Source organism: Aplysia californica, unplaced genomic scaffold (genome assembly GCF_000002075.1).
Source record: "Aplysia californica isolate F4 #8 unplaced genomic scaffold, AplCal3.0 scaffold00472, whole genome shotgun sequence".
NCBI classification, from domain to species: domain Eukaryota; kingdom Metazoa; phylum Mollusca; class Gastropoda; order Aplysiida; family Aplysiidae; genus Aplysia; species Aplysia californica.
The window spans coordinates 188391-198855 of NW_004797742.1; the positions used below are offsets into that span (position 1 = coordinate 188391).

The 10465-nt window shown below is 37.5% G+C and overlaps 1 protein-coding gene across 2 annotated transcripts; it reads right to left on the bottom strand.

Annotated features, from left to right (window-relative positions):
- Positions 1-387: 387 nt before the first annotated feature.
- LOC101845865 (ceramide-1-phosphate transfer protein-like) lies at positions 388-9095 on the bottom strand. 2 transcript variants are annotated; one of them, XM_035971625.1, is made up of 2 exons: positions 9030-9095; positions 388-1666 (listed from the first exon to the last, which is right to left on the bottom strand). In XM_035971625.1, exon 2 carries the CDS (start codon positions 1566-1568, stop codon positions 921-923), a length of 648 nt encoding a protein of 215 aa, XP_035827518.1. In that variant the 5' UTR covers positions 1569-1666; positions 9030-9095; the 3' UTR covers positions 388-920. The 2 variants fall into 2 exon arrangements, with proteins under 2 accessions (XP_035827518.1, XP_035827517.1); XM_035971624.1 differs by having other exon boundaries at positions 8868-9095.
- Positions 9096-10465: the final 1370 nt, after the last annotated feature.

Genomic DNA, 10465 nt, shown 5'->3' on the forward strand with positions numbered 1-10465 from the left:
ACCTCCAAATAGGGAATTATAAAGCAACAAAACTCAAACATGTCCACTATTCATTTTAAAAATTTTGAATTTTTAAAATCTTTCAAAACTGGGAACTAAATTTTGCTGTCACAATCACAATGAGACTTCCCATGCGGAAGCATTCCCAGGCTTGCCAACTTTTGAGATACTGAATTCTGGAATTTTGATTGCTCCTGAGCGCCACGGACACACACTTCTGTGATAGGCTACTAAAAAAACAACACTCATACCACAAAAACAGCTCAAATAAACCAGTGGAGAAACAGAGAGAGAGAGATGAGAATGTAACAGTACAGTTACTACACATATTCCTTCGTCCTCAGCATTTCTATGCCTTTTCTAAGAAAAAATACTTTGAGGGGGGGGGGGGGGGGGGGGAGAGACATCGAGCGATGATGGCAATTCTGGAATTTCCTGACAAATCCAGGAAGGTTGGCAAGCCTGCATTCGCATAGTAGTCAAAGTCAACAAACACACCACTCCTTGAAATCATGATGATATGACGACTCTTGTTTTTCTTTCAGCACAGACTTGCACACACAGTAAATATGTTTATGATGATGACACAAGAACCCTGAAACACACCTTAACGCCTTCGGGACCGGCCCCCACACCAGCTGATCCTATCCCCAGGACAGGAGCCGCCGCCCACATCCCTTGTAAATACTCACTTCGAAAACATTTTTTCACTTCTAATCAACCCAAACAGGTTTCAACTAAGGTGAATTCGAAGGGAAAGAACTCTTCAGCGCTTGAACAAGCAGTCGGAAAACATGGATAACTTTGAATAAACTTGAACTGGCTTGAATGAGTGGTATTGCCATCGCATAAATACACGTCGATGGTCCGATTTGGTCGGGCGCAGTTTGCGTATAAGTACGTCGGTGGTCTCGAAGGTGTTAAGCGATGTGTGAGAGATTTGACTCTTGCATAATCCTCTCAACAGCGTCATACACAGGCTGCCCTGCATCCAACACCTGCTCCAAGAGGACCATCACATTACTGTAGTCGTGTTTGCACATGACATCAATCAAGTGCTTCTTGGACGGTAAGGCAAACACAGCAACTGCCGCAAGCTTACTGGTGATCCACGGGTGGTGGTGGTAGAGTGTCTTTGAGTAGATATCCCATGCAACTTTCGAGGTCTTCGCCTGCTCATCCTCATCCAGAAGCTGTCTCATGAATGCAAGGATGAATTCTAGAGCCCAGTGCAGTCTCAGCATCATGCGACAACCAGACGGGTGAGAACCTTTGTGACGAGCAGTTCCTTTGTCCACCTCATATTCAACCATTGAGTCTACGGTGTCATAATGGTGGCCATGTTCTGAATGCATGTGATATTCAATGGCTTTCATTTTCGACTCAATGTCTTTTGCTACGAAACCGAAAAGTCGACCGGTGAGTTTAAAAAACCGGCACAGCTCATGATAAGCATGTAGGTAATCTTCAAGTCCGACCCTTTTATCTGTCCTGAGACATCTTTGGAAACATGAAAGCACAACTTCTAAATTGAAATCATGCTTTGATGAATCGTCAAAAGAACCCATCTCTTTGGCAGCAGCAAACCCTAGGTGTACTTGGGCAATGTTCTGCACCTTTTCTGAAGGCTGTGTGCAATCAACCTCCCAACCGCCTGCAGTCTGACCTGAAAAATTAAACAGAAAAAACAGAGATTTAAACAATCTACTGATTTAATATCATGTTTAAATACAGATCAATCATCGCCGATTGAGGCTGAACAGATAGATTTGACACGGAACAACGATGAGCAGACAAGAGACCAAAAATCTTTAAAGAAAAAGTAGACAGCTTTTCTGAGAGCACTTTGTCAACGGATACACACCTACATTCTCACTATATTCTTTCCCTGCCAAACCATGTCAATGCCATGATTGTACCATTCCGCTATTGTTGATTAAATATACATGTATAATATATATATATATATATATACCTTTATAGCATACAGCATTCCATTCTTTACCGCCGGCTCCCCTTCTTTTCTATGATTGTGAATCTTTCTAAAACTCTGTTCTAATCATGATACCTCGATTTCTCTTACATCTTTTAATAAAAAAGAGTCAAAACAAGTGTCATCTTCATTTTCAGGGGAGAATTAAGTCTCATAACTGGTCTTTCCTAATATGCTACCACATTCAACATTTTGTCAATACACTGGCGTGGCACAAGAAAAAAACTCAATATTTTGGATATAAAACATAAATAAATATATATATCTTCCTGCCTTTGAAACAAGAAGGTAGGCAAGACAAGAGTAACAAGAGCAATAACACACACAAAAACTGTCAGATGATTAAGTGGCTCTGCCTCAGGCCAGGACAACAGAACAATCCACCCCACATAAAATTATGAAGTAATTAGAGTAATAAAATTCAAATACAATACAAACATCCATATCTCAAAAACTAATAGTTTGCAACATAAAGTCCAAATCTGTGTACAATGAATAAAAATGAACAAGAAAAGTGCTGTACAATACTGATACCTGAGCAAGAGACAGTGATACTAAAATCAATACAGTCAGGCTTATAGACTCAAACACATCAGAGATTGACAAATGACAAAAGGGTTCGATATATCTAGAATTTGGGATAGATAGCTGATAATGAAAAAATTACAGAGATATCTATATCAGTCAGGGAATGGCAAATTGTACAAGCTATCTATGGTATTCCAATTGTCCGTGTTCAGGTTATCTATCCCTGACTGTACCAGTTTTTGTTAAATTTAAATGTCTCCACTTTTAAAAATGCAATGTCAGTGACATCTGTGTTGTTCTAATACTAATATTTAAGCTCAGATCGTGATGGCTTACTCAACCATATATATGCATTTGAGCAAACTCAATAATTCTCTAACGATAATCTGACAACGTTTTTATTTTAGCTGAGCCTGACATCCAAAATCCCTTCATTACCCTATCTTTCTGGCAACAAAAATAGTCTAAATTATACAATATCAACAGCAAACCTCTAAAAGTAAAATGGTGCACCAAGACTGTGAAAGTGTTCGATACAAAATCATTCCAACTTTACATGATGATGCTTACAACAGCAGTGTGAAAGTTATACTGCCAGTACCACCAGCCTTGTTTACTGCCAGCTTTTGCCATTGATGCACCATGTAAAGGAACAGGAATACATTGAAATGGTACTATTTTTTCCCTAAACCACCATCTGCCAACTCCTGCGCGGTACAGTCTTCACTCAACTAATAAAAAATTTGCTTAGCAATACTGCCAGTAACTGGCTGCAAGAAATGGAGGTATGTAAAACACATTGCAGCGCTCATTCGATAATTGCCTCAAGTCATTTTTTAGCGTTTTGAGAAAAATGACAAAACAAACAGCATATACAACCATAGATTTTTAAAAACATTATTTTGGGGTTATCAAAATTAAAAGTTTAACACAATTTTTGACACAAATCTCGGTAACTATTCAAATTACCTAGATGAGGCCATAGCTCAGTTCAGTTTGCTAAAAATGACTTGGGCAATTATCGAATTGGCATGACAACATGACGGGGCATGGCACAAACTACGCAGCCCTTTCTCCCACACAGGACTGTGAGCTAGTGCTTGTAGCTGATTTGCTTCAGGTCCTCGCCCATTCCACCTCCCTACCCATGAGCAATAGACATAAGGTATTACGCTTTTAACTAAATAGTCTCTAAAAGATATATTTTTGTCGCTTAGTCGATACTAATAGACGTTGAGATACTTTGTTTTAAAAACTAAAAAGTATAGAAAATGCATCTGACCGAAAAACATTGGCCGTGATAAATGGCCGCTTTTAAGGACAAGCAGGCCAACCCAGATTTCAGAGGCTTTCAGAAATCTTGACGTACACCAAAAGTGGGCATTGCCCTACCTATAGGAGAAGTTTGGTTTCATTGGTGTATATATTTGTTTGGTTATAGGGAAAACTCGCCTTGTCTTTTGAAGAAACTGAACACAGGCAAAAACTTTACCTTTGATTTTCTCAAACCAGCATTTTACGGGATAGCCCTCTTGTGCTTAAATCGACCAAAACAAAGACATGCAATCGATTTCCACGGTTGAAGTTGGGGGATAAATTTCCAAGAGTTTATGAATGCAATTGATCCCCCAAAATTCAGAAAGCAACTTTCTGGGTTTCAGCTAAAATAGAAAAGAGAAAGAAAAAAAAATTAAGCCCTGCCCCCAGGCGTAGTCACTCATTGTCCGATGCTTTGTCACAAATTTAGAATCGGCCCAATCACGCTGCGGACAGGTCATCAAAATTTATTCACTTGCCGTTATTGTTAGTCCCTCCAAGGAATGCTTACCCAAATTGACCAATGGGTAGACCTAACAATATATTTTCAATTGCTGGTGAGGGAAGCATGTGATCCATCATGATAACCTTTAATCCCCATCCACCATCCACAACCCATGCACAAATCGTATGTGAGGTGACTGGTCTGTATTGTTTTTATCTAATCTGTAACAAAGTAACAATGGACATTGACGTGAACTGACGATAGAAGCATCGCTCGTTCTCTGAGTGATGGTGACCCGTGTTTGTTTTACCATAGCACTCGGTTTTCATCGTCTTACTTACATCATTTTTACTTTTACTTATTTTATCCTTGCACAAAATCAGCAACAAAAAAGAAAGCTTACCAAAAAATCAAACCAACAAAACAACACAAAGAAACCACTCACACCCCTTGCCTTTTTCAAAAGAAAACAAAAACCCTTTTGAATTAGCCTTATAAAATGGCAGTCTAAAGTCTGAGATCAGCCCCGGTTTGGACCTCAGAAGAGACTGATTTGCTTTCTTAATTTTGACCAGTCCTGACTAAGACGGCCACCTGTGTCAAACGGCCACTTTTCTCCTTGACAATGGGTGGCCGTCTTACAGTTTGACTGTACCACATTTCTTGGCCTTTTTATTGTCAAAGGTGATTGAAATTATTACAGTAAAGATATTTTTGTTGTTACATCCCTTTGTTTAATCTTAGTAAGTACTGAGTCCTTGTCGATATTAGGCTCACTTAATCGATAAAGTACTCGATATAGGCCAGTATCGACTAGCACCCATCCCTAATCAAGGCCAGCACACAAAACACAGTGATGACACAAATTTATGAATACTCAAAGTTCCTTTCTTCAGCTAGGCTGATGTTATATTTTGAGACATAGCAAATAACTTCCAAAAATACATAGAATTGACAATTTATAAAAACCTTTATTAATTTTTGATAAAATTACTTTTTTGTGTCATAATAGTTATGAACGAACAATAAGTGACCAAAATACTATCGATTATATCAAGTTTCATCGACTAGAATTGTCTAAAATAACACTCTGGTCTAATTATAGTCAAGTGATAAATGGAAGACCATTGAACAGCTATTTTTAAACGCAAACTGGTCTTAGGGCATATTATGCATAAATTTAAAGTTCGTTCATAACCATTATGACACACTGTTTCGTTCATAACTATTATGACAAATTTTACTTTTGGCCCCTAAAAATTACTTATATTGTTCTGTTTTTCACATAAAACGGATTTCATTTATGAGGCTTTCCTTAAAATATGATAGATTCCTTTATGTAGGGAGAATTCAAAGTTTATTTCCTGAAAAACCCTTAGAATACCTTTAAAATGGTTCGTTCATAACAATTATGACAAACTTCAATTTTGACCTAAAAATTTACTCATTTTGAGCTGTCATTCATTTTTTAAAACTTTTATTAAATGAAACTCTCCTCATAATATGTATCTCTGTACATGTTTTTAAAGTTTGTTAACACTGAAAAGCCCTCAAAATATATAAAGTGGACTATAAATAGTTCGTTCATAACCATTACTACAAAAGTATAAATACTAATTAAAATCCACACCCATACACTTATGATAAAAATCAAAATATCAGAATGTATGTAAGGTCTATTCTGTCCTTTAGTTGGGTTAAAATTAAAAATACATCCCAAAACAACTGTACATTACATGGAATAGTGTTTCGTTCATAACCGTTATGACACACTGTTTCGTTCATAACTATTATGACAAATTTCACTTTGGGCCCAAAAAATTAACTTATTGTTCTGTCATTCACATAAAATTGTTTTAATTTATGAGACTCTCCTCAAAATAAGGTTATATGTGGGAAGAATTCAAAGTTTAATCACTGAAAAACCCTTAGAATACCTTTAATTGTTCGTTCATAACTATTATGACAAACTTCAGTTTTGACCTAAAAAATAATATTTTTACCTGTCATTTACTTAAAAATTTTATATTAAATGAAAGTTTCCTCATAATATGTATCTGTGTACATGTTTTTAATGTTTATCAACTCTAGAAAGCCCTCAGAGTACAAAATGTAGTTCGTTCATAACCATTACTACAAAAGTAAAATACTAATTAAAATCCAGACCCATACACTTATGATAAAAATCAAAATATCTGAATGTAAGCAAGGTCTAATACATCCTCAAGTTGGGTTAAAATTAAAAATACATCCCAAAACAACTGTAACTTACATGGAATAAGGTTTCGTTCATAACCATTATGACACACTGTCACGTTCATAACATGATGACAATCCATTATGACAAGCATATTTTTGCCTCTTCTTCGCTTCTCTTTTGAGTCATCAGCACGATACTCTTCCATGTTCATTCCACCATGTAAAAGGATGTTGTGAAACAGTGGGAAGTCCCTCACATAATATTTTGCAGAAATATCATAAAGTGTTTGTTCATAACATCATTATGACAAACCTGGATTATCTCAATCAAAGTCATATTTAAGCAAAACCATGCGATGGAGCGGAAAATTACCCTTCTGATGGATCAATGTCAAACCAATGTTTAATACCGGTCATTCCCCGGGATGATATGTTTAACGATTTGGGTTTTCTAGACCTTGGAAAGTCTGATGATGTAATTATGACACGAGTTATGAACAAACTTATAAATTTTACTCAGCAATAACATCATTAATATAAAAAAATAAAACCCTTTTAATGGACACACGCTGTTATGATGGTGTATACAAACTATTTTCAATGTTTGAATGCACTTCTGTTTGATAGTTTAAGATTAACAATATTCTGTATTTAACATACAATTACGTGTGCACTCAGGATGAGTAAAAAATGCCCTATTTTTAGTACTATTATCTTTCTATGTAGAGATATAAGATGCACACATCAATCTACTTGCTCATGCAGCTTGACCAACTTATTTCCTTGCCATATACATAAAGTTTTCAGAAGAAAACATATTTTACCATGAGTAGTGGTTGATTTAAAAAGTCCTTAAGCAAACACCCCCACCTTTTGGCAAAAGCTCACATAGCAACTGTACGCATACATGTCGCATGACCTTCGGTTCATCATGGCCTGTTTTCACTGCAAAACTAGTTTTCATAGTGACCCTACACCTAACCTAAGCATAATAAAGCATGTGGTGAGTTTCATATTCTCATAACATCACCAGCATTCAGCATATTGGCCTTTCTACCTCAATTTTCGTCTGTGTTCTGTGTGACTTCGGCATAAAGTAAGGTGCATGACAATGTCAAAGAGAAAGTATGGAATCTGCAGATCAAATTGCAGTTTTAGAATGGGATGTGGTAAGATTGAAGAATACCGGACCAGCGGACTGACTTTGCCTTGTCTCAACCTTACGAATTCATAATTTTCCCGTTTTTAATTCTCTCAATGGAGAATCTCGGACCAGTAGACCTATTCATTAAAATTTTGTCAGAACCCCCCTCCCCCCTCCTCTATCCCAACCACCCGCCCCACCTACCCCACTTTCTCGCGGGCCACCTCTATTCTCACCCGGAGTGAGAATAGTGCAGGCGAGTCTTGTGGCTATTCTCACCCGGTGCGCGTTCACCAAATTTTGCGTTCACCCTAAACCACAGAATTCTACACTGTGATAACAGAAAAATTGTAGAATTCTGTGCCGTGAACAAACGTTCCATTACAACTGTAGCCTACTAAAAGCGTACAATTTTGTCTGTGGGCAGTGGAGAGAGAGAGAGAAAGAGAGAGAGGAGTAGCGCGAGAATTTCCGGGCAAAACAAAATGGCGACCCGCATAGTTCGGCTCGATTCGAAAAGTTAAATAGCCGTAGCATCTTTGTAGACAACCAAATTAATTTACTTTTGTGTTTTAACATCATTTTTTAACTTTGTTTTGGTCAATTTGATCGTCCACACCGATAGACAGTATTCAGAAAGAGACAGAGTGAGAGAAGAGGGAAGGAGTTGATCTTGCGAGAACTTCCGGGCGGGTGAGAATAGCCACTTTCTTCTCGCGCAATAATGTACGAGTGGTCCGGTATTCTTCAAACTTCCCTGGGAGATCTCTAGATAGATCTAGATCTATGCGACTATGCGAATAAACTTGCAAAAAAAGTGACATTTGCCAGAAGCATGGCATTTCCCACTACTCTATCAACAACAGCAGAATCATCAGATCACTATAAAGTCACTATATTAGTAGTAGTATTAGACTAGAGCAGTCCTCCCTACACTGAAAACCCAGTTAATCCAAAGACATTTCCGTTTAAGTTTAAAAAGACTCCACCAAACATGACATAAAACAATACAGTCAAACCTGCCTTACGGAATCTCCCTGCTTCCTCCTTGAAAAATTCCTGCATGATAAAACGGAAAACCTCTCTAAAAGAGAACTAAGGCTAGATATCTAGAATACGGCTAGCCACTTCGATCTAGAATCTAGTCTAGATCTAGATCTATATCTAGATCTAGATCTAGATCTAGAAATCTAGAGAATCCAGATTCTAGAGGCTTTGCGTAAAGCAAACATACAACATACCATCAACACGACCGTTATGTTCCACCGTTGAATCGCCCACCCGTAGCTGAGCAAGATGGGCAGTGCAACTGCACTGCACAGCGCAAACAAACAACACTGGTGAGTCCAAGTAATGGTACTGTAAAGCCAAGTAGACGAAAACGAAGATCTATATAACTTTACGTAAGTTCCCCCTGAGCCCCTGTTCGGGTCCACCGTCAGTGCCGCGTGCCGTGACTGAGTTCTTAGTGCCGGGATCAACTGTCAGGCCAATCATTATTTTGTAAACAGACTGGAACTATTTATAGATGTATGGCTCTTTATACTTCAGTGGCTAACAAGTTATGTTTCTTGCATATAAGATAAGATGTGGTGAATTTTCAGTGGCTCTACAGGAGTAGTAAAAACACATGAACATAGTAGGCCTAGTAATTGAATTTAAATTGTTCATATTTATTACTCTCATATTTATATATAAGAATTTCAATATGAAGAGAAAAATAAAACCTGACAATAACATGACATGTAACTTCAGAATTGTAGAAGACAGCTTATGACGAATATAAGAAATAAAGCGACAGGCAAATTTCTTCGGACACACAATAGGGAAAGAAGCAATGGAGAATATTGTAACAACAGGCAAGTTTGATGGAAAGAGAGGCAGAGGCAGACAAAGGGAAAAGATACTGGACAAGATGACAACATGGCTAGGAGCAGCAAGAACAACAGACACCATTTCTGCAACGCTAGACAGAGTGAAGTGGAGGTCCATATGATTGCCCACGCCAGTTGGCAAGGCACCGCGGATGTCAATGAACTTCAGATGCATTTATATATATAGGCCATAAATATATGTGTGTGTGTGTGTGTGTGTGTGTGTGTGTGTGTGTGTGTGTGTGTGTGTGTGTGACAACTAATTGGTGATCAGGCGTGCTTGTCAAAATATTGAAATCAAAGAAACTGGCTTTTTTTTCTCGCATTCTGGTTCTAATTTTCTTCTATTGACTCATCACCATTTATGTTTATTTAAAAACATATTTCTCTGTGGATTTTACTGAAAATCATTTCGTTAAAGGCAAAAAAAAAAAAATCAATTTTTAGTTTCCAAGGCCTCTGCTCGAGCTATATACATGTAATGGAAGTTGGCAAACTTTGGCGGGCCATTTTCTCGCTAATTTTACCTCTGAAATCAGATGATCCTCTTCATCCTTCAATCGCACATATTTCGACTTCTTTTCAACATGGATGGATATATTTTTTTCACCAAAGGCAAGGCAACTGAATAGCAATATCATTTGCCAAAAAAATTGACGAACGCCTGATTCCACCACATCAGCCGCCACATGTTTACCATCTCAACACACAGGAATTTATAATAGATTTTAAAAGTTATATAAATCATGAATATCATAACATGCGTAGATATAGAAAGTCAATAGCAATACACATTAATATCAATTTTGACAGCAGCCTTATCGTAAATGATAGGAAACTTCGAAAGTATTTTTCTTCATCTGTACTGGGTGGCAAATGTATCTGTTGCTACATGATCAAAACATTTGTGAGGACAGGGGCTGTGATATGGGGGTCATTTAAAATCCCATAGTTTAAATATATAT

What these genes read in the sequence shown, in the direction of transcription:
- LOC101845865 (XM_035971625.1), bottom strand. Translation starts at nt 1,568, where the DNA reads ATGGGTTCTTTTGACGATTCATCAAAGCATGATTTCAATTTAGAAGTT.